This window comes from Syngnathus acus, chromosome 5 (assembly GCF_901709675.1).
Source record: "Syngnathus acus chromosome 5, fSynAcu1.2, whole genome shotgun sequence".
NCBI lineage: Eukaryota > Metazoa > Chordata > Actinopteri > Syngnathiformes > Syngnathidae > Syngnathus > Syngnathus acus.
This window is the reverse complement of record NC_051091.1, coordinates 2,344,596-2,366,545: the sequence shown is the minus strand read 5'-3', so window position 1 is coordinate 2,366,545 and position 21,950 is coordinate 2,344,596. Positions and strand designations below refer to the sequence as shown.

General features: G+C 45.7%; 5 protein-coding genes across 8 annotated transcripts; 4 read left to right on the top strand and 1 right to left on the bottom strand.

The window, feature by feature from the left end:
- The first annotated feature begins 110 nt into the window (after positions 1-110).
- Positions 111-2,518, top strand: rpp14 (ribonuclease P/MRP 14 subunit). Its single transcript, XM_037252185.1, has 6 exons — positions 111-209; positions 1,199-1,311; positions 1,384-1,468; positions 1,900-1,976; positions 2,038-2,116; positions 2,443-2,518. Exons 2-6 carry the CDS (start codon positions 1,223-1,225, stop codon positions 2,497-2,499), a joined length of 387 nt encoding a protein of 128 aa, XP_037108080.1. The 5' UTR covers positions 111-209; positions 1,199-1,222; the 3' UTR covers positions 2,500-2,518.
- LOC119123251 (hydroxyacyl-thioester dehydratase type 2, mitochondrial-like) lies at positions 2,494-3,088 on the top strand. The gene has a single exon (XM_037252184.1). It carries the CDS (start codon positions 2,524-2,526, stop codon positions 2,983-2,985), a length of 462 nt encoding a protein of 153 aa, XP_037108079.1. The 5' UTR covers positions 2,494-2,523; the 3' UTR covers positions 2,986-3,088.
- A 487-nt stretch (positions 3,089-3,575) lies between these two features.
- On the top strand, positions 3,576-13,016 carry pxk (PX domain containing serine/threonine kinase). Of its 3 annotated transcripts, XM_037251449.1 has the most exons (19): positions 3,577-3,882; positions 4,903-4,953; positions 5,419-5,466; positions 6,411-6,597; positions 6,687-6,764; positions 6,844-6,917; positions 7,038-7,112; positions 7,182-7,286; positions 7,446-7,547; positions 7,613-7,774; positions 8,006-8,123; positions 8,212-8,290; positions 9,154-9,202; positions 9,279-9,356; positions 9,521-9,607; positions 9,681-9,744; positions 9,969-10,028; positions 10,560-10,589; positions 11,557-13,016. In XM_037251449.1, exons 1-18 carry the CDS (start codon positions 3,781-3,783, stop codon positions 10,574-10,576), a joined length of 1,536 nt encoding a protein of 511 aa, XP_037107344.1. In that variant the 5' UTR covers positions 3,577-3,780; the 3' UTR covers positions 10,577-10,589; positions 11,557-13,016. The 3 variants fall into 3 exon arrangements, with proteins under 3 accessions (XP_037107342.1, XP_037107344.1, XP_037107343.1); XM_037251447.1 differs by lacking the exon at positions 10,560-10,589 and having other exon boundaries at positions 3,576-3,882; positions 9,969-10,049; XM_037251448.1 differs by lacking the exon at positions 10,560-10,589.
- Positions 13,017-13,329: 313 nt separating this feature from the next.
- On the top strand, positions 13,330-16,563 carry pdhb (pyruvate dehydrogenase E1 subunit beta). The gene is made up of 11 exons (XM_037251450.1): positions 13,330-13,429; positions 13,510-13,569; positions 13,926-14,033; positions 14,140-14,202; positions 14,308-14,343; positions 14,438-14,628; positions 15,103-15,197; positions 15,279-15,389; positions 15,478-15,569; positions 15,651-15,792; positions 16,105-16,563. Exons 1-11 carry the CDS (start codon positions 13,349-13,351, stop codon positions 16,248-16,250), a joined length of 1,125 nt encoding a protein of 374 aa, XP_037107345.1. The 5' UTR covers positions 13,330-13,348; the 3' UTR covers positions 16,251-16,563.
- Positions 16,564-17,606: 1,043 nt separating this feature from the next.
- On the bottom strand, positions 17,607-20,984 carry LOC119123299. 2 transcript variants are annotated; one of them, XM_037252296.1, is made up of 5 exons: positions 20,414-20,978; positions 20,106-20,317; positions 19,465-19,808; positions 18,989-19,241; positions 17,607-18,113 (listed from the first exon to the last, which is right to left on the bottom strand). In XM_037252296.1, the coding sequence occupies exons 1-5, from the start codon at positions 20,673-20,675 to the stop codon at positions 17,805-17,807; spliced, it is 1,380 nt and encodes a 459-aa protein (XP_037108191.1). In that variant the 5' UTR covers positions 20,676-20,978; the 3' UTR covers positions 17,607-17,804. The 2 variants fall into 2 exon arrangements, with proteins under 2 accessions (XP_037108191.1, XP_037108192.1); XM_037252297.1 differs by lacking the exon at positions 17,607-18,113 and adding an exon at positions 18,377-18,459 and having other exon boundaries at positions 18,899-19,241; positions 20,414-20,984.
- Between the last annotated feature and the right edge of the window lie 966 nt (positions 20,985-21,950).

Sequence of the window (21,950 nt, the reverse complement as noted above, 5' to 3'; positions counted from 1 at the left end):
GACAATAATCTGACGTCAATATCTTGTGGAAAAGTCGTTTTTTTCTCTCTCTCAATCGGCAGAACTCCTTCATTTGAGACCAGGCACGATAGAGGGCAGTACTTAACACTTCTAACCACTATTAGATTACACGAAGAAGAAAAAGGACGCGCAGGCGCGGATTGAAAACATTTGTGAAACTATCAGCTTTGCGTATTTATCAAAACGAGGTAAGGTAACAAAACAGCATTTTATTAGCCGAAATAGCCACGATCCCAAGCCTCTTTTTTATTTTTTTTTATTTTAAATAACTGATGCGTTTACACGCTGTTTGACCTTGGTCTTAGCTTGGTCCAGTTTGGGCTTTTAAGACTTGCGACGCTCAAAACTGCACTTTTGTACCCTAAACGAAGGTCCTTGCAGGCGCTTGTAAACCACAGAAAGCTCGTGGCATGTAATGTCTAATCATTTATTTTGTATTTACTGAATGTGGCTCATAGGAACAACACAAAAGTTAAAGAACATTTATTTTGGGGGTCACTGGTCTAAAATAGTAACGAACCTACGTAGCTGAATCAAACTGCCAGACCTCCAGACTTGCCAAGTTAATTTTTTTAAGTTTGGCATATTCGTCACTTTATTATTTAAAAAAAAAAAAAAAACACAGACACAAACAGCATGTTGGGAATGAGGTAGGTTTAGCCTGGGTGGTTTGTGGAAGTCACAGTCATACTGATCCATCCATTTTCTAAACTGCTTGTCCCCACGGGGGTCGCGGGCGTTCTGGAGCTTATCCCAGCAGTCATCGGGCAGTAGGCGGGGGACAAACTGAACCGGTTGCTAGCCAATCACAGGGCACACAGAGACGAACAACCATCCGCACTCGCACTCACACCTAGGGGCAATTTGGAGTGCACAATCGGCCTGTTTTTGGGATGTGGGAGGAAACTAACTGTGAGGCGGACGTGCTAACCAGTGTGTCACCTGCCGCCCAACTACTGGTACAGTCTTTCTAAATTAAATAATCAGTAACCCATAAATTCTAAGGGTTAAGTTTTAAGATGGGTTTGCCATATTGACAGTGTTTTGGGATCATAGTTTGTGGCATTATTTTAGTCTGAATAAATCTAGCCAAATATGTCAATAACTCAACGTTTGTCAAATACGGTTGGTATGATTATGCCTTTCGTGTATTGATTTTGTTTCGGGCTTGTTCTAGTGCAACCACCGATGCTTGAATAGGATGAATCCCGAGAGCACGGACGAGCCCATAGTTTACCGAAGCGTCGTGCTGAAGGACGTCGCTCCGTATCAGTACATGAAAGTCTGCCTGTAAGTCAGCGGCGCTCTTTGGCTCGAATGTGACTACTTTATGACTGTTACTAATTTGTGTCACTCTTCAAGCGTACTGGAGGACAAGTCGACCAAAGTGAGTGCGGTTGACCTGAAGTACTTTATCATCTCTGGCTTGAAGAGTCTGCACGGAGAAGTAAGAAGTGGAAATGAATTGCGGGTCTGCCATGGGAATGTTGCTTCATTTTGATTCTCACTATCAGTGAGGGGAGACAAGACTGGGCTCCTCGGGCTCCTGTGACTGACTTGGACGATCAAGAAAAAAAATGTATAATTGGCAACTTGCACAGAGACTGACTTTGCTACTATGGAAAACCTTTTTATTGAACAGCATACATTTGGTCAAGCAACAAACAGATTGCTGCAAATAATGGGTGCGACGAATGAGACTGAATATTTTGAGCGGCTGCTGGCAATGACCTCATTTTCTCATTGCACTCGTGCAGTTTGATGACAGAGACTTCCCGTTTTGCTTTCCGTAAAAAAACTTCAAAGAACAAGACGACCAATCATCGGATTGACAAGCAAAATCAGCCACATTGATTGTTGGTGTCTTTGCATGTTCAGGTGGGGGCCGCGTTACACTTTGATGTGTTCAAGTACAATGAAGATACCCTCACTGCTTTTCTGCGCGTATCCAAAAGGTGAGGAAGTCAAAGTGTAAAGAGAGTGTTTTGCTGATTTTTTTATTTTTTTTTATTTTAGTGGTTTGGTGAAACTTTGGACCTCGTTGACACTGCTGGGCTTCTACAACAACCAGTGCTGCGCCTTTCGAGTCCTGCAGGTACGTTAGCTGCTTTCTCGCTTTTGCTGCTCTTACAGTTGCAAACATTTGCAAACATGTTGTCGCTTGCTCGATTTTTTTTTTTTTTTCTCGACCTCCCTGCTTTGAGTCGTAAGAGTGTTGAAGAAGCTGTTGTTTGAGACTTTGTAATTACTGTCACATCTTTGAAATTTCTGTTAGCCCCTTTATGGTGTTTAAATTGTATGTTAGCATCAAGCTAGCAGACTTTCATTGAGACGCTAATATGATTTGTTTGAACGTTTTGGTGTTTCTATAAACATTCTTGAGTTCTTTGTTTTTTGTGACTGTCCTTCCCAAAAACTCAGGTGTCGCCATTCCTGCTGTCGCTGACTGGAAATAGCCGCGAGCTGGAGCTGGACTGACGTCGCAGGCAACTCACAAGAACCATGTGGAGTCAAGTCAGAACTCTGCTGTCCTCCTCCATCTTGATGACAGCGGCGGCAGCACGGCTCCACGTGGGCCAGCGCGCCTCCCTTACCAAAGTCTTCTCGGCCCGCCACGTGGAGCTGTTCGCCGAGCTAACGGGCGACACCAACCCGCTCCACCTGGACGCCACCTATGCCGCCTCCACCGCCTTCGAGGCCCCCGTGGTCCATGGTGTCCTCATCAACGGGCTGATCTCGGCCGTGCTGGGCACCAGGATGCCAGGCCCTGGCTGCGTCTTCCTATACCAGGAGATCCGCTTCCCGGCGCCGCTCTTCGTTGGCGAGGAAGTGCTGGCCGAAGCCGAAGTGCGCAAGATCAAGATGTCGTTCGCTTTCATCGGCGTGACGTGCTCGGTCAAGGACAAGGTGGTGATGGAAGGGGAGGTGATGGTTATGATGCCTGAGGGGAAGCAAGTGAAGTGATGGCTTTAGGGGCTTTTGAAATGTTTTTTCATTGTTGATTATTAGTCATATACATCACAGGCAGCCCCGTGTCACTCCAAATCAATAAATCCATCAGAATCTTCGTCTTCCGTGTCACTTAAAAAAAACAAAAACAACACGGCTGTTGACGCCGCAACTACGTGCGCCGCTGACGTCAGACTAGATATATCAAATAAATGTAATATAAACAACAATTTTAACGAACCATCCGTGTCTCCAAATCATTAAATTTTTCAAACTTGAGTCTTTAAAAAGAGGGGGTCGTCTTATAATCAGGGTCGTCTTATATTCGGGCCAATACGGTATGTCATTCTGCTTTTTAAAAAATTAGTTGAAACTCACACAGGTAGATTTTGAAATAACGTGAACATTTTCAAAGTTGACCTTTTATCATTCAAAGTTTCTTTAATGCCTGTTTCATTGATTAAAAATTGCATTTTCATGTCATAAGCACTGCGAAGCACTCTCGTGAACGGACGCGACAAAGACGTCATCAATGATGTCAGAAATAAAGCCGAAGATTTTGTTTTCGTCTCTATTTTGTTCTGCCTCCTTCCCACAGGTGGCAGTAGAGTGTCCTGCCCACGATTGCTCAATCTCCGGTCAGGTCTCATTTCAGCAGACGAAGCATCGTTGAGTTTTCGTTACGCTGAAGCGAAACTAGTCGGCCTCTGCCGCCGCACATCAGCGTCAACCTTTCGGTGACTACACGTTGACACAGCTGCGGGCGCTTGCATTGGACTCTGGCCGTTCACCCTACTCCAGAAGACCGGGATGTCTTTCCTGGCGAAGCCGACCACCGGCCGGCTACTCCTTGACGACACTGTCCCGCTGACGGCGACGATCGAAACCACCCAGAATTTGCAGTCCCACACAGTGAGCGTCACCTTTTTCTTTTTTTTCTTTTCTTTTTTTTTTATTTAAAAATACCAATGCTAAAGTCACCCGGTTGTCCATGTCAATTGGCTCAGATACGCGCGGGGAGGCAACAGTTTGCGACAGTCACCGCTTCCATTACCGGACGCGTTCGTCGTTGTCAATACCGCGAAAACTGTCAGCGCTATACGTGCTTCCGTTGTTGGACGGACACGTTGTTACTTCACAATACCGTGAAGTGACGCGAGTCTACAGGTTTCCCGATTATATCACCGGACACATTCATCCCCTATAAGTGGCGTTATTCCAACCAGACCGCTGAATATTAGCTGGGGAAAATTGGGGGGGAAATTCCGCATTTGAGGGAGTTTGCTGCGGTTGAATTTCTGCCACCACGATGAAGCAATTTTCCTGGAAGCTTCTGTAGCAATGTTAAAAGAATTGCTGACTGTGAGCCAGGGCCCGTTGATTTTTATTGCTGCAATGTCTCGAGCTTTCCACGAGTATTTGGTACACATCAAACGAGCCGCCGCTCAATTGAAAAAACAAAAACAAATCTTGCATGACTTCGCAACGGGCTGTTTTCGTGTCCGATAATGGACGCACGCGTGGACGGCTGTTGACAAGATTCCGGCTGGGATCAGCTGAGGCTGACAGTTAGCTTAGCATGCTAACGCCAAATACCAACCAAACCGCCCTCTTAATTCGTCACCAACTAATAAAACGCTGCGCAGAAAGTCTAGTCATATGCAAATAAAAAGAAAACAAATAAGAAAATCCGATATATATTTCAATCTTAAATAACTACAAAATTGTCAGTGAAGATTTGGTTTTTATTTTCCGGTCTGTGATTTGCTTTTTTTTTTTTTTCCAATATTAAAATTGTTTGCTCGTAACGAGCTTAATGCTAAATCACAATGCAAAATGGTTACTAGTTCTCCTTGCCCATCCTTCTGTCGTGTGGAAAGGAGACTCTACTCTTTGAAATTGTAAGTCCCTAATTGTTCTGTGTGCATGTAGGAATACATCATCCGAGTCCAGAGGGGAGTGTCCACAGAGAACAGCTGGCAGGTAAGCCCGCTGGTCAAAAGTGACTTAAAACCGTGTTTTCCATCTGTTTGGACCACTCTTTGGCTTAAGCAGAGGTGTCGAACCCAAGGCCCGGGGGCCAGATGCGGCCCGTCATATCATTTTATGTGGCCCGCGAAGACAGATTTTGCATCGACTTTGTGTTATTACTAAAATAACAAATTGTCTTCACTTAAAAAAAAAAAAAAAGATATATTGCTTGCAATTCGTCTTTTTAAAATATTTGAACAGTTTTTACTATTCTCTGATTTCAAAACTAGTTCTTCGTCACTTTGTTTTGTAGCCTATGGTATAGTGTATCTAGAAAACGTTGACATTCATAATTGCCCTCCGAGGGAAACTGACTACGATGCGGCCCGTGACAAAAATGAATTTGACACCCCTGGAATAAAGGATATGTGAGGGTATGCGTGCGTGTGTGCCAATGTGTATATGTGTGTGTTGCAGGTCATCCGGCGCTACAGTGATTTTGACGTTCTCAACAACAGCCTGATGGTGAGTATTTTTTCCTATGCATTGTGAGTGACAGTTTGACTTTTGTACTGTCTACTGTTGGTCATAACATTAGGTGCATTTTCACAGTCTCTTAAGCCACTGGGGGTGAAAAACGAACTTTAAGTGAGACAAGAAAAAATGTGCGGTATGATGCTGCACTGCAAATTATGAGTACAATAAGAAAGTATGAAAGAAAGTAAGAAAGTATGTATAATTTTTCCTATAGTGAAGGTCATTTGATTGTGGAAGTGTACCTAATGAAGAGTCCTAAAAATCCAGCTAAATATATAAATATACTTTATTATACACTTACACCAAGTCGTTTTTTTATACAACAATATGAACTAAAAATATTTTGTGAATGAATAGATATTTTTTAAAACATTTTTTTTAAATACATTAATAATAAAACTAAGTAGATAATTAGTTTTTCTGAAGTCTTTTCAGCAATTCTGTATTGTGTAATATTTAACAAATGCATTGCCAAACGATGAAGCTGAGTAGACTTTTTATGTATTATTAAAAAATATGCTTAAGTGTATTTTAACCAAGATAGAAAAAATGCAAAATACGTTTTTATATTTTATTCCTCCTGTGAGAGAAAATTGGTGTCTCAGCAGCAGCAACTTTCACTGTAAAAACACAGATAATGGCGATGTTATTTTTATGTTATTTTTTTACATAATAAATCAGCTGCAAGAGCCTCCCCCCAAAAAAGCATGTCAAGACAGTATTAAATCTGATGAGTATGGGAACTGAATGGGCCATTCTGAGGAGGTCGTGCCCTTTGACCTCTGCAGTGAGCCCATAACAGGATGCAGTGAGGCTTTCTGCTGAGGTTTTTCTCCCTCACTTCCTGTTTCTAACGGCAATTCTGCGCACAAGCACGATTTGGGGCTAGGGAAAAAAGAACGAAACACTTACGATGTGCTTGCGCTCGGCAGGTGTGTGGCGTCAGCCTTCCTCTCCCGGCCAAGAAGCTGATCGGCAACATGGACCGCGAGTTCATTGCAGAGAGGCAGCGCGGCCTGCAGGCTTATCTGGATGCCGTTATTCAGCATCCTCTGCTGTGCGCCGCGCTGCCCGTCAAAAAGTTCCTGGACCCCAACAACTACGCTGCCAACTACACTGGTGGGATCCCTGCCCAGTTGGCCTTTTCGTTTCATTTTCACAGAAGTACAGCGAACGATAGCCTGACTTGTCTGCAAAATGTCTTTCAGAGATCGCCCTGCAGCAGGTCTCCATGTTCTTCCGTTCAGACCCCAAGTGGGTGGTGATGGAGCCCCTTCGAGACGTTGGTACACCGCCGCCGTGATTGCAAAGCGCACGTCGAGCTCGATAACGACCGTCCAATAACACAATCTTCTTCTTTTGCAGGCTGGAGGATCAGGAAGAAGTATTTCCTGGTCAAAAACAAAGAACAAGCCAAGGAGAGGTACCTGCTCGGCTGGGTGGGTGTCACACTGCTACAAAGTAGTGCAGTGCTTTAATATACACTGGTGCCTTGGGATGCAAATTGAGTTTGCCCCTGGGCACACCCAAAACACGGCGTCATGTGGATATGCGTTTAGGTGGACTTGGGCCCTGACAAGTTCCTGTCCGACAAAGACCTGCTGTCCATCATGAAGCTCCTCACCAGCCTCTCTGTACGTACGCCGCACGTGATGGACCGCCTCGGCTGAAGCGTTCCTAACCGCGTGGTGTCTTCTCTCCAGAGTCCATACCTGTGCCCGCTGTTGTTCTCCAGCACCAGCGAGTCTTCGGCGCTTCTCATCCGACCTTTCAGTGAGGCCGGCTCCTTGCGAGATCACCTCTGTAAGGTAAGAAGCTTCGCAATTCCCAGTTTTCCCAAACGCAGCGTCAAGCCAAGCCCACCGGCCGACGAGGGCTTGAACGATGAGACACGAGTCGATCGTTGCAGGAAAAAAAAGCATTGACGATCAACTCGAATGTTGCTGTACGTCATGTTTGTGTGCCAGGTGAAGCCCAGAGAGAACTACCTGAAGAAGTATGGCAACCCCAAAAAGACTCAGCCTCTCGAGCTCTCGGACATCAAACTCTACGGCCGACAGATACTGGAGGTACACGCGCACGCACGCACACGCACACATCCCTCACTCGCCGTAAACATATTGTGGGCGCTCAGGGCCTCCGACTGGTGCACGAGAGCGGCCTGTTCTTCGGCCACCTGCATGCCTCCAACGTGATGCTGGAGCAAGGCGTGTGTCGCCTGACGGACGTCGAGAACGGCGTGCTGGGAGTCCCTTCGGCCCTGCGACCCGCCATCACCCACTTCCGAAAGATTAACGTAGGTGCTTGCGTGATCTCCAGGAATTTGAGATGAACACGTTCCTTCTGTCTTAGTTGTCATGTTTGGAACGCTTTCATTGTAGCGCGCTGCCACAACTGGCAGCACTCAAATCTGCCGTGGGGAGGCGAGTTCACGTCTCACGGATGGGTCTCGAACGAGTGGCAAAAATGTTTTACTGTACGGGAAAAACATTTGGGAGCTAAAGTAGCAACGTGTTCGTTTGCGTAGACAATTGAAAGCGTGGACGTCTTCTGCTTTGGCCATTTACTCTACGAGATCACGTACGGCCGACCGCCAGACAACGTCCCTGTGGACAATTATCCTGCCATCCCCTACACTGCCGTGGGTGAGTGCACACACACACACACACGCACACACAAACATATTGCACGTGCAACCTTTGTTTCTCCATTCTGATGTGTGTGTGTGTGTAGTGTCGGTGCTGCAGTCCATCTTGTCGACAGAGGCCTGCAAGTCAGGGATGCCAACAGTCGCTCAGCTCATTCAAACACCGTGAGTTTTCTTTAGATTTCTCCAAGAAGCGGTAAAAACATCCACCCACATTTTCGTACAACATATTTGTAACATCATTGTGCTTGTAACATTTGATCAATATTTTCTCATGTACAGTGTGAAACATGTCCGAATGTACACGGGTTGAGTGTGTGTGTGTTCTTTGTTGTTGGCTGCCACGTTGATAATCGTGTTAGAGGTTGGTCAGCCGGATCCTGCTGCGGCGATAATTCAGGACTGGTTGTGTCCTCCCTTCATTAAGCTGAAGTTTCACAGATGAGGATAATTGGTGCATGGTATGATGTCCCTCAGCTGGACTGCCAAGAAGAAGTTGACTTTATCGGTGCATGGTTTGATGTCCTTTAGCTGGACTGCCAACAAAGAAGTTGTCCCCATGAGATTGATGTCTCGGCCCCCTTCTCCTCTGCCGTGGGGTTTCCCGCCACAGCTCCACCCGAGGTCACGCTAGCCTCTCCAGACCTTCTCAGTGAATGAGAAATGAAAAGCAATTATTGCAAGCAGTACTAAGTTAACTTGTATCTTCTAAATGGCAACTACGCGGCGAGCATACAATTCTTTCAATTTAAATTTCTCCACGTCAGTCAGAAAAAGGTCAAAAATGTTGTTTTCCAAAGCTTGGCAGATAGCTTCAGCTCAAGAAACACCAAAATAATAAGTGGCAAATCAGACAATATTGACAGTTGAGAGGACTTTGACAATTAAGTTAAGTAAGTGATAGTCAAAATAGTTGTTGCTTCAAAAGATCAATTAGTTGTTGCTGAGTTGTCATATACCCATAGCAAGCAGCATGTGACGAGGACCCAAGGCACTCATTTTTTTGGTTCTTTTTTGCTCTGGCGCAGGCTGTTCAGTGACGTTCCACTCGCGCACTCGGAGAAAGTTGCTATCCGGGTAAGAGAATCTCGCCTCGGATGAAGCTTCTGTTTGTATCCGACATTTTGTCGCATGTTGTGCGTCGTCCATCCAGGTGCCGAGCAGGCTGAAGGAATCCCTGAGAGCGGCCAAGGACCGTGTGGAAAAACGTCTGCAGGACGAGCAGAAAGTGGTGAGTTGATCTTCAAATAGACGCTAAAGTGCTCTCGCCGGGTCCCGCAACCTTTTCACCCGCGTGACATTCCCGTGTCCTTATTCCCAGCAAACCGTGACGCATTTGAGCGCTCGACACGATTGGTACGATTCAAGCGATTTGTTTGTTTGTTTTGCTGAAAGTTGCACCAACACAAGAGGCTGACCAGAGCACGCTCCCATCACGGCTCAGAGGAGGAGAAGAAGAGAAGGAAGATTCTGGCCAGGAAGGTACGGCGACCTCCGCTCGTTGCCGTCTTTTGGAGCGCAACGCAAACGCTGCTGACGCCTGGTCCCTTTGCAGAAGTGCAGGCAGTCCACAATTGAAAACGACGACGACCTCTCTGTCCGGAACAACAATAACTCTGGTGGGAAACGCTCCATTTTGCCTTATGCTTTTCGAGAGGGCAACGAAAGAAAAATTTGCTCATTTGAAAGGGTTACGATTATGGGTTTTTTTTTCCTGCCAGGAGTCTGTAAATATAATTTATTCTTTGTCATTTTGAATATGAAGTGAAAAGAGGCCATTGAAATCATTTCAATGAATCAATAGATGAAATAGACTGAGTTTCTATCAATGCTGTGTCCTCAGGCTCGGGCGCCAGTTCCCCTCTCACGTGTCCTTCGTCCCCCACGCCGCCGCCCACCACAGGTCGGTTCATCCCTCGTTCTCGTCCCTCGTTTGACTTGTCTGTCCTCTTCCTCCTTGTATCAAGTATTTTCCTCTTGGATCTTTCTGTCTCTTGATTCTCTCTGCGAGTGAGCAATCGTCCGGAACTTTCAATGTTGCCACAGCGTCTCTGGAAAGTCCGTCCCGTCGCTCCACCGGATAGATATCTTTTGAAAAGTAACATAACAAAGGACACACTCTGAAAAGAGTCGCATGTTACGTCGTGTTATGCAGAAGCTAATGAATATATGCATATGCTAATACGTAGAGTACTGTTGTCTGTCTACACGTGTTGCTGCACCGTGTAGGATCGAATTAAAACCACCGCAATGTTCACGCTTATTTTACTAGCACGTCTGCAGATTTTTGCATTGCGTGTCAACACTAAGCTAGCAAATTTGAGTTATGTCCTCATCCAAGTTGGCGTCTCCTGTCCTCCTCTTGTTGCTGTCCCGATGCTGACTGGTCATTTAATTGTGGTCTCTCTCTTTATGCCGTGCCTCTCCACCATAGAGCATGCTCCATTCTGACCGTGTCATTGGGGTAAAGTAAATGTTTTTTTCCCCCCCCCACCTTGATGATGTTGATGATGGTGTTGGTGGGGGTCACTGTTGGTCTTAAGAAAAAAGGCTGATATACTTGCGAGCTTCCCAGCAAGCACCGTTAGCACTAACCAAGCTAAAGGATGCTATTGAGAACTCAGTGGCTGGTGTTTGGAATGGCCTGTGAGCTAAAAAGAAATCGAAGTATCGGTAGCGACACCCCGTCTAGCCCTAAAATCCCCCAAAAAGTGATTGATTCCAAAGTAGGGAAGGAGTCAATGAGTGCCATCGCAGCCTATGAGAACTCGACGAGATCTCGATGGCAGAAACATTTGGTTTAAGCGCCTCACAATCTGCAATGAAGTAACGTTACGGCACACAAAACCATTCCAAACGATAACTTGTGATTGGAGATTGTGACCTGTCTCTGTCTGTCTGTTTCTCTGCTTGGAGCGTTGGCATGCTGCCTTTTTTTTTTTTCCCCCCCCCTGTCCTTTTGTGCGCTGAGCTGCTGCCCCACACTGTGAACAATCACTGAGTTGTTCCACAAAAGGCAACACATCAAAGTCCTCCTTTTGGGTTATGTTTCACCTTTTTCCATTTCAAAAACATCCAAGGTTTGCTGAAGTCCTCTTTTAGCTACATGCTATGTTGAGGTACAGAACAGCCAGAGTTGAAACCAGAAGTTTCCATACACTTATTATTATTATTATTTTTAAATGACTTACTTAATACCAGAATAATGAGAGAAGGATGTTTTAAAAGTCAAGTCTATAATAATTGTAGTCATCCTTATTGGCTCACAACAGGAAAGGTTGAGTCTGATTTCATGTCGGACAGTGAGAACAACTTCTGATTTCAAACGTTGACCGAGGTTGCCAAAGGAACTGATGCTGAAGCGTTTTGTTTGTGCAGGAAATCTTGTCATGTGTGATCTGTTCCCTTTTGGTTGTCCCCCTTTGGTTCAGGTGCTCCTCCTCCTCCCCCTCCTGCGCCAGACACCTCGTCCTTGTCCTCGTGCTCCTCCTCCTCCGTGGTCGCCCCCCTTCCCGGAGGTCGCGCTGCCCTTCTGAGCTCCATCCAGGCTTTCAGCAAAGGAAACCTGAAGAAGGCCCAGACTCGAGACCGCAGCTTCTAAACGCCGCCGTCCTCCAACGCTCCCTCACATGTGAAGACAAATCCTGTGCAAAACAATCCAAATGTTTACTTTTTGGGTTTCTTGACATTGGGAACGGCGGTCCCCGGCCGACGAATGCTGGAAATCGGAATGTTGACCTTGTGCGGTGAAGATAACATCCAGTTTCTTTCTTCCGGATTGTTCTCGATGCCAACATCTGTCGTTATGGCGCCTTCCTGATTCCCGACCTGTAACTGGAACATCATCTGCCCTCTGCGAGGAAGCGTTTACAAAATTAAGAGTTGTTTGTATGCCTCGTAGTAATATTTTCAGGAAAAAAAAGAATCTGCAGTTTTGAGAGGCAAAATGACCCAAACAAACACAAAACACTGATTTGGTTATTATCAAAAGAAGTATTTTCCTAGTAAATTGAAAGAATTAAAATTGTATTTTATGCAACTCACTGCTGGGGATTAAAAAAAAAAACGTGTTTTCTTTTGGAAAATGCCCAATGAAAGCATGTTTCTCTGATTTAAGTTTCTAAACAATATAGACATTTCTTCTGATTTTGTATTTATAAATTCACCCAACGTTCAAAATGCATGTTTTCGTATGTCCAAAAACAAAGGCCCTAAAAAGCATTGAAATAATTTACATATAATTTCTTTATGATGTAGAAGTCGCGGATTGAAAGCACCCGCCCCTAAGGATACATTTGGTGAAAAAAAAATTTGTTTCTAGATATACTTTACAAAATGGTAATGTGTGGTTTTCATTGGCAAGGATAGTTTTGTGAGAGAAAATTGTACATCTTTTTATTTTAAACAGCAAAACAAGCACAAAAAGTTTTGAGTGAAAGGTGATGAGACTTTGAGACATACAGCCTATTCAAACATGCAGAAAGACAATTTGAGCTCAAACCACACAACTCTGCTCGCTCACAATGTGGCAATTGCAAGACTTCCCGTTTGACTTTTTTTTTTTTTTTTTTTAATTATCGTTGTTGCAATGTTTCTTCTCATTTCATCTTAAAATGTTTGCACCATCAGAGCTTTTATTGTGCCATATATGTATGACATGATCCTTGTGCCTCGAGATGAATGTCTGAATGTGTGTAGGATTAGATTGTAATTGGGGTGGGGCATTTTTGTGCGAAGCGTCGGTGGTTGTTCGAATGTGTTTGTGGCTTATTTTTACGCCCTTGTTGTATTCCACTTGAATTGTGGCCGAATGTTCCTCTGCAGCACTTTACCCTTTAAAGGCAAACTTTGTGACGTCACCATAAACAATAAAGTCCCAGATAGTGTTTGATGCGGTGGTCATAACAACACTGTGCCATACACACACATTTTGAAGCCAATGTTTTGTTCTCAAAGGCCAACTTTAGAGTTTTGAAACAACCGATTTTCACATGTATTTGTCAAATTATACAAAGAATTAGTATCATTTCTATTTTTAAGGGTCTTCGAAAAAGAAACACGCTCAGTGTGAAAACGGAATAAATTTGGTTCAAAACTTTACATTTTAGTGGAAAAGGATAAAGGATAACAGTCAAAGTGTCCTGTGGGTGTTCTTCCTTCTGTAACGTGGTGCGCATGCGCAACTGCGCCGTTCGTGTGTCCTTGGCGAATGCGCCTCCGCCAATGCTAGCCCCGCCTTCCAATCGGCGAAAGGACAGGTTCAAAATGGCGCTGTCCGTGAAGTCCGTTCTCCGCTCCGGAAGGGTACGAAAACGTCCAAAACACTTCAGATGTGTCGTTGTCGTGATGTTTTGGATTGATCTCGTCTCTCTGACGTCCTACAGAATGCTGTGTCGATCCTGCGGCGACGAGCCTTTCACAGGAGCGCACCGGCAGCGGTTCAGGTCAGTGTTAGCAGCGAGCATGCTATGCTAACGTCACCGCCCCTAAACTAACATCTGGTTTGGCACATTTGCATCACTGACATGTTTCTCTCCATCCTTGGAATGGCTGGCTGTGATCTACCGGCCTCCTTTCTTGTCATGTGTAAAAATGATTTCACTCATTTCTTAGTGAGAATTAAGCTTGAGTTGCTACTTTGAGGGCTGGAAAAGTTGCTAATATGTACCGTGGGGACCATATCATTAGGTGGCAACCCTTTGTACAAATTAAATAAAAGAAATCCTTATGACACAAAGTGTCAAATGATGGAGGAATAGTTTTGATCTGGTTATCTTTTGCCATTGTGCGCTGTCTTCAGGTGACTGTGCGAGACGCCTTGAACCAAGCCTTGGACGAGGAGCTGGAGAGGGACGAGCGCGTCTTCCTGCTGGGCGAGGAGGTGGCCCAGTATGACGGCGCCTACAAGGTGTGCACGCGGGCACGTCCTTGCGCTGCCCTGAAAAATGGCGACGCTGGTCGGTAAATGCCGTGCTTGCCATTGAGCGGCAAAGTTTGTTTCCGTGTTGTCGTAGGTGAGCCGAGGCCTGTGGAAGAAGTACGGCGACAAGCGCATCATTGACACTCCCATTTCGGAAGTAAGCGCTTGTGTAAATGGTCACCGTAGCAACAGCAGATGTTATTTCATGGAATTACATTTTGAATTCCAGAATGTCTTGTGAGAGTTTTGTGCTGTGTTCCAGATGGGATTCACCGGCATCGCAGTGGGGGCTGCCATGGTGAGTGTCTCTACGAGCCAGATGACTTTCATTTGACGAGGAAACTTTGCGCTCAAAGAGAGACAATATTCTTTTTTTTTTTTCTTTCTTCCAGGCAGGCTTAAGGCCCATCTGCGAGTTCATGACCTTCAACTTCTCCATGCAAGCCATTGACCAGGTCATCAACTCGGCAGCCAAGACCTACTACATGTCGGCGGGGCTGCAGGCGGTGCCCATCGTCTTCCGGGGGCCCAACGGATCCTCGGCCGGTGTCGCTGCCCAGCACTCGCAGTGCTTTGCCGCCTGGTGACTTGCTACTTCCTGTCCGCTTTCCGCATCCATTCCGCCCGCGGGATGTTGCGGCTTTCGTTGCTTCGTCAAAGAGCCGAGCGCGGCGCAGTGGCACCCACATTCTACTGTAGGAGGCATACCGAACAACTCAAGTAGTAAATAATCACCGTCGTAAAACAAGTATATATCTCTAAAAGCAAAAGTTCAACGCAAAGTAGCTCACTAAAAGAGAACAGGGCAAAAACTTGGTTTTAAAAACACTTGGAACGACCTTAAGCACTGATAGGAGCAAATGAATCGGTCTAAAACTCAAATATTATGAATATAATACAAGAATATTGAAATATTTTATTTTCTAAAGAACACAACGTTTGTCTTCAAAGACTGAAGTGGACAAAAATGTATGAAAAGGCCCAAGCAAAGAATTGACAAGAAAATTCTTTTCAAATGCCTTGTGTTTTATTGTTTTGTTCTTTCTGCTCTCCTCAGGTACGCTCACTGCCCGGGTCTGAAGGTGGTCAGTCCGTGGAACTCGGAGGATGCCAAAGGCCTCCTAAAGTCAGCCATCAGAGACGACAACCCGGGTGAGTGCAATCGTCAAATGAAACACAAAAGCGGAAATGATGACGCTGACAAAATGTGCTGCGGCGGGCGCACGCGCACAGTGGTCTTCCTGGAGAACGAGCTGATGTACGGCGTCCCCTTCGAGATGTCCGACGAGGCCCAGTCCAAAGACTTCACCGTGCCCATCGGCAAGGCCAAGGTGGAGAGGCAAGGTGAGAAGCTGCCAAAGTCTGGCCGCCTTAGCATGCTCGTCTCTGTTGTCCCGAACAGCGGAGGACCTCCTGATGTGCCATTGTTTAGGTTCTCACGTGACTTTGGTGTCGCACTCTCGCTACGTCGGCCATTGTCTGGACGCCGCTGCCGTCCTCGCCAAGGAGGGAATTGAGTGTGAGGTACAAAAGCAAACGTGTCCAGCTTGTCTCTCTCTTGAATGAACTTTTTGGGAAAAAGGAGCAATATTTGTTGTAAACCAGGTGGTCAACCTGCGAACCATCCGCCCCATGGACGTGGAGAGCATCGAGGCCAGTGTGATGAAGACCAACCACTTGGTGACGGTGGAGGGCGGCTGGCCGCAATTCGGCGTGGGAGCCGAGATTTGCGCCAGGATCATGGAGGGTGCGTCGCCTTGTCTGGCTTCCACACATATCCGCTTGTCGTCATTCTTTTCCACATGAATGATCTTTAATTCTGCACCTACTTTTATTAAGAGAAACTCGCCCAAATCGCTTCCTCACTTCAATGCCCGTGTTTAGTTTCCCATGTCACTCACCTGCTTTCCTTTTTTTGACTGAGTTTTTTTTTTTTTTCTGGTGTTGATGTGCGTGAGCCAACGGGAATCTGCATTTGTTTTCTTAACGTGGCATTGACCTCTTTCCGATTGGCCACAACCAACTTAAAAGAAACAAAACCCATTTCGTCTGTGTTCAGGGCCGGCCTTCAACTACCTGGATGCTCCGGCCACCAGGGTGACGGGCGTGGACATCCCCATGCCATACGCCAAGATCCTGGAGGACAACAGCGTGCCGCAGATCAAAGACATCATCTTCTCCATCAAAAAGACCCTCAACATGTGAAACCTGCTTTTTAAATAACCCAATAGTTGACCTTGTAAATACAGCTCAATGTTTCCAGAATGCACGAGTTCCACTCCAATGTGCACCTCCTACTCCCTCCACTTTAAAATCAATAATCCACCTTTGGAGCTGTCCTGTCCGTTAAACAAATAGATTATCAATTTATTTATTAGGTACCATTTGGGAGCACAACTGTTTGGCCGAAGCCACAGGTGGTGACGTATAAAGCAGGCCAGACGATTTTCTGGTGCTCTGGATGTTGTCACAGTAAATGACTGTTACAACAATTAAAGAGAAATACTTCCATCCATTACTTGTGTTTCCAGTGGTTATTTTTAGAAGTTGGAGCCGTTTATACAAGGAGGAAATCATAAAATGGAGTCAAAAGACAAACCCTCGCCCACAGTGATATCCACCATCTTTTTTTTTAATCAACCAAGTATAGTAAGGCTTATATTAGAAATAACATGTATATTAATAATCAATTTGAAACCTTACTTTAAAACCATAACCCTAGTTTTAAACCCAACTTTGAAATCCTAACCCTAATTTGAAACATCACTGTGAAACCCCTGGGAGGTGCGCACCTGTCTGTGGGTGCATGTGACCACAAGGGGGCACTGCAGGTGTATGACGTGAACGCGCAGCACGCAGTGGAGCTCCTCAACAGCTGAGCGCTATCTATCCTGATAGGGAGCACGCACACACCAAGCAGCAAACAACAAAATCCTTTCGATCAGCGAGCAACACAGGAGTAGCAGCGAACCGCATTGAGCTCCACGGAGAAAGGAAAAAACTCATGGGAAGAGGAGACCAAGGTGAGCTCACAGTTCTCAACTGGACTCATTTAGTTTAGTCTTTATGACAAGCATTAAGTTGTGTATTGACTTTTGTTTGAAAGGATAACTTTATGTTCAAGACCTTTTCTTTCTTTCTTTTAGTAAAAAGAACTGAACTTTATCGACATCGTTTATTTGGAAGAAAATTGTACCTTTTGTTTAAACTCATCCATTTTTTTGTATGTTTTAAAGGTTTTTCACCTTGATTGTTTCGCTCATTAAAAACCCGAACAAAGAGTGGAATCCCAGTTTGGTCAAGTCCTTCCTTTTCAAGTGTGGAAACCCATGATGTTAAAATACACTTGCCACTAACCTCAATTTGAAACCCTTCTTTAAAACCCTAACACTAATCCGAAATCTTGCGGGAATCAAACAGGGGACCTTCCGATGACAACTGCTGTATCTCTGATCCACGGCCGTGTATACTTGTAGCTAAATATTCTACAATACTTTCTATTTTTACCTTTAACAGCTCATAAACGAGTTGCTGTGTTGCAAGTTCAAAAACAGACATCGCAAGTGTTGAAATGATTTAATTTTTGCTATTTACAGGGTTGATCTTATGCGTCCTTAAATCAAACCTATCCAGTCTTTCCTTTTTTGTATCATCTAATCTGAAGAAATTCAGAGTTCCTCATCTCCATTTTGACCTTTGTTTGAACGGGACACTTAAAACTTCCTGTGTTCCTGTTCCAATGGGCTGACGAGCTTTTTTTCAGGGGGCCGACAGGTCGGCCCGTCCCACCTCCGAGTGTCCCTTGAGCAGGCCCAGACGCACCACCACCACCTTCCTCTTCCTCTCCTCCTCCTCTTGCTCTTCTACCTCCTCCTCGTCATCCTCCTCTTCCTCTCGCTCCCGCTTCCGCTTCTTCTTCCTCTTCTCCAGCTCCACTTGCACCCGCTCTTCTTCTGCCTCCTCCTCCTGGTCATCGTCGTCCTCTATTTCTTCTTCCTCATCTTCTTCATCTTCCTCGACATCATCTTCCTCCATGTCAATCATGTGACCTTGACTCTCTCCTCCATTCTATCCGGAAAAAATACAAAATGCTCTTCATCAATCGGTGGAGGTAAGTGCTGATTGAGAGCCGATCGTCTGTTGCAATTTTGATCGATGACATCACGTCTCTTTATATCAGGATTTTCTTATTTTGATTGATGACATCACGTATCTTTATATCAGGATTTTCTGACATTTGATCCTTTCTTCTCTTTAAAACATTTTTGACAGGACTGTGACGATTTCTAGTTTTATTCAAAATATTTATTTTATTAAAGTTTTTTGGGGGATTTTTTAAATAGACACTGACGTTCTTCGCGTAAAGCAGAATTGTGTGATTATAAGAATTGCTTTCATTTAACTAATATTTTAGCTTTTCATTTTTCGTAATTCAGATTTTTTGTTTTGAAAGAGCATAATGCAGTGACATGACACTACAATCTTTTTTCTTTCCAAATGTTACTACTTTCAACCTTAGATTACTTTACATTTTGTGAAAAAGTAGAGTAATTTGACTTGTAATTTCTCCCACTGTAAAGCATAATTATTCAACAATTTATATTTTTTCCTCAAGATTTTCATAGGTAAATCAGAATGATGTGATTTGCATTGTTTATATTTACGTAAAACATACCAACCTATTGAATTGACCTTTTTTATGGGGCATGCTTGTTTTTCAAGTTTCTTTCATTTAAAGCAGGATTAACGTGATTTCTTAGGTGATGTTTTATCTTTTTTTTTTTTCTCCCTTTCAACTTCTCCCGAATTTTGATCCATAAAGGAGTCTGGCTGCTCGGCAATTTCCGCGGAAGGTGAGTGGATGTCGTCCGTCGTACTTGGAATTTGACGGAATGTCGGCGTGAAAATGGCTCCTGTTTGCCTTTTGAAATTTGCAGACTCACCGTCTTGTTGTTGACACCGGCGGCGCCATGCAGCCGGTGCAGGCGCAAGCGCACAGTGTCCTTGTTCTGGCACAGACCCAGGCTGTTGAGTGTGTCCAAGGCGGGTCCGGAGCAGCCCTGCAGACGCAACTTGGCCCCCAATGCCGCCTGCAGGAAGTTGTTGGTCCAGATGTTCCTGGTGAACAGCGGCACCGCCAGCGTCAGCACGCTGCGCCGCAGCACCTGAAGCTCTGCCTCCGACGCTGACAGCTGGCTAAGCATGCGCAGGTACACAGACAACTTGTTAGTTTGGGCTTGGGACACATGGAATTATTAGTCTTCTTTAACTGATTTCATTTCTCCCGCATAAAGCAGAATCATTCTTCTTTTTTGCGTGATGCACAACATTCGGTGTGACTCAAATATCTTGTTGCTTGGCATATTTAGCAATTTGGTCCTCTGGGCACGAGTTGAATTTGTGCGGTTGGCAGACTTACTGCCTGCTCTTGACGAGGGCACTGACGGTGGGGAAGAGGGAGCGCAGGCAGGTAGTGACCAGCGGCGCGTGCTCCTGCGCCCAGCTGAGGCAGCGCGCCCACGGGAAGAAGGAGAGCAGCTTCTTGCTGGACACCTTCTGGTGGAAGGGGCTGTCGGCGTGGCGCGACAGCGTCTTCATTTCCTCGCGCAGTTCGCGGCTCAGGAAGTCCATCATGGGCTTCCGGGCGCCCTTGGCTGACCAAAGCATGCGGAAGGCCGAGCGGTAGCACGACTTGCTCACCAGCAGCGCCGCGCGGCTCTTCTTGCCCATACGCTGGCCTTTCTTCCTGTGGCAGCTGCTCGCCTGCAAACCGCAATTGGGAAAGGTCAACTCGAGACTAAAAAAATCTTTTCATATGGAATGTACTGGCAGCGACTCCAAAGTGCCCTCAGGCTAGCATTGACAACGTAACAAGCCAGCACGTCCGCAATACGAGCCCGAGGGCACTTTGACATCATTTTTCAGTCGATATGGTAGTGGGCGCTGCAGGACTTTTAATGTCATTCCTTTGCTAAAAAGCTCTTTGCTGGTTTTTGTTCGGGTGAGGCAAAGTTGTGCTTGCCTTGGGTGTGCCCTAAGAGGGCATGGCCAGCGCCTCACCTGTTTAGCAACGGCAGGTTTGAGCCACAAGACCCTCTTGCCATTGTTTTTGCGCCAGCATTTGGTCCTGATAACCTGCGCGCATGTTTCGCACACAAACGACTTTTTGCTGATGGCGCCAGCGTCGGGGAAGACCCACTGGGCCGCCTCCGGCGTGGTGAAGGTGAACACGGCCCTCCTGTTGAAACCTCGGCCCTGCCGCTCAAACTGATCTGTTGAGCGAGAGAGAGCAAAAATAGTTATTCTGCGAATACCCAATTGAAATCTCTAATAAATTAGATGATAAAAATGCATTTTCCATGACAGACCCTTGCAGCAGGAGCACATATTGTCCTCCTGGCCCTTGGTCCGCCGACGTCCACGATGGACCGGTGCTTTTGGGAGCTGGTTTTTCTCCTCCTCTTCGTCATCCTCATCACCCCCGGCGCGCGCTGGAAGTTCGGCGGCGGTGGAGGTGTCAGCGAAGTCAGTGTCGGCATAATCGTGCTCGTTCGACTCGGATGGAGGAGCAGAGGCGGCCTCGTCGTCTTCGTTGACCGCCACGGTGCTCTTGGCTTCTTCGCTCGTCATCGCGAAGCGACTGGGAAACTTGTCAGAGAGTTTGCAGTAGCCCAGAGGCCATCACTTGGCTCACGTTAGCCACGAGCTAACACGTCAAACCCGCCGCAGTGAAGTCCCTCACAAACGCCCCGAGGCGACGTCCTCGCCCTCAACTTCTTGACAGCGTTCACAATGTGTGTGCGTGTTAAAAGGTTGCAAAAGGAAGCGTTTGCCAAGTGGCAAGTAGCAACAGGCCAGTTTGAAAACAGCTCAACTGTGGGAAACGGGAAGCGACCTCAGACTAACAACTTGACTTCCGCCTTTGAGTGCGCCCCTAAGTGGTTTTGCCGCCTCCACGTGGAGGGCGTTGGTTCTGCAACTTTTTCAAATGAGTGCGGTTGACTTTTTTGGACCCTATTATTTGGAGTGTTGCGGCTCGGTGGAACGAGGGAGCGAAAACAAAACTCCAGCCGAATCGGCTACTACAGGTTAATTAAAGGCTATATCATAGAAATGTGTCTTTAAACGTGTCTTAAATGTTTCTAGTGAGGTAGCAGTTCTAATATCCATTGGTAGGGCATTCCAAAGCTCTGGAGCCCGAATAGAAAATGCTCGAGACCCTGCAGACATTTTCTTGGCCCTCGGTGTCACTAAAAGACGAGCGTTTTGCAAACGAAGGTTACGAGACGGAACATGAGGAACAACTAGGTCAACGAGATATGGAGGCGCTAAGCCATGCAATGATTTATAGGTTAATAGAAGAACCTTGAAGTCACATCTTAAATGGACCGGGAGCCAATGTAAGTTGGCTAATATTGGGGTAATGTGATCAAAATTTCTTGTCCGTGAGATCAGCCTTGCAGCAGCATTTTGTACTAACTGTAATATAACTGTGTATATAATTAGCTGTGATTTTTTGTTCACAAGCTTGATGTGGTGGGGCACTGCCCCAACTTGATTCAAGAATTGTGAAGATTTTTTTTTCTTTTTTTTTTGATTCCTCATAAAAACACCTCTCTATCTATGTTGAAATTAAGAAAAACGATGATTGCTGTGGCCTGTTTTCAAGGCTTTCCGCCTCAAATACGAAAACAACTTAACCGCCGCCCTCTGTTTATGACGTCACTGTTCAACCGTGGTGTCATATTTCCAGCTTTATTTGTTTTTATGAACTTTTATGAGTTGATGTCGAGTATTGTTGTCGTTGGTGCCATCTCGTTCTTACGTCGTATTTTCAGAGGGGATTATTTTGGAGTCATTTCCCACGTTTGTCGGGCCGGTGGTCCCCCCCTCCTTGTGTGGCCT

Coding starts and splice junctions, on each gene's coding strand:
- rpp14 (XM_037252185.1), top strand. CDS start 1,223: ATGAATCCCGAGAGCACGGACGAGCCCATAGTTTACCGAAGCGTCGTG. Junction 1,469..1,899: donor TGAAGAGTCTGCACGGAGAA/GTAAGAAGTGGA, acceptor TTGCATGTTCAG/GTGGGGGCCGCGTTACACTT. Junction 2,117..2,442: donor GCGCCTTTCGAGTCCTGCAG/GTACGTTAGCTG, acceptor CCAAAAACTCAG/GTGTCGCCATTCCTGCTGTC.
- LOC119123251 (XM_037252184.1), top strand. CDS start 2,524: ATGTGGAGTCAAGTCAGAACTCTGCTGTCCTCCTCCATCTTGATGACA.
- pxk (XM_037251447.1), top strand. CDS start 3,781: ATGTCTTTCCTGGCGAAGCCGACCACCGGCCGGCTACTCCTTGACGAC. Junction 5,467..6,410: donor TTCTCAACAACAGCCTGATG/GTGAGTATTTTT, acceptor TGCGCTCGGCAG/GTGTGTGGCGTCAGCCTTCC. Junction 6,918..7,037: donor AGAGGTACCTGCTCGGCTGG/GTGGGTGTCACA, acceptor ATATGCGTTTAG/GTGGACTTGGGCCCTGACAA.
- pdhb (XM_037251450.1), top strand. CDS start 13,349: ATGCTAGCCCCGCCTTCCAATCGGCGAAAGGACAGGTTCAAAATGGCG. Junction 14,034..14,139: donor AGTATGACGGCGCCTACAAG/GTGTGCACGCGG, acceptor GTGTTGTCGTAG/GTGAGCCGAGGCCTGTGGAA. Junction 15,793..16,104: donor TTGCGCCAGGATCATGGAGG/GTGCGTCGCCTT, acceptor GTCTGTGTTCAG/GGCCGGCCTTCAACTACCTG.
- LOC119123299 (XM_037252296.1), bottom strand. CDS start 20,675: ATGACGAGCGAAGAAGCCAAGAGCACCGTGGCGGTCAACGAAGACGAC. Junction 19,809..20,105: donor AACCTGCCGTTGCTAAACAG/GTGAGGCGCTGG, acceptor TGCGGTTTGCAG/GCGAGCAGCTGCCACAGGAA. Junction 19,242..19,464: donor GCCCTCGTCAAGAGCAGGCA/GTAAGTCTGCCA, acceptor GCGCATGCTTAG/CCAGCTGTCAGCGTCGGAGG.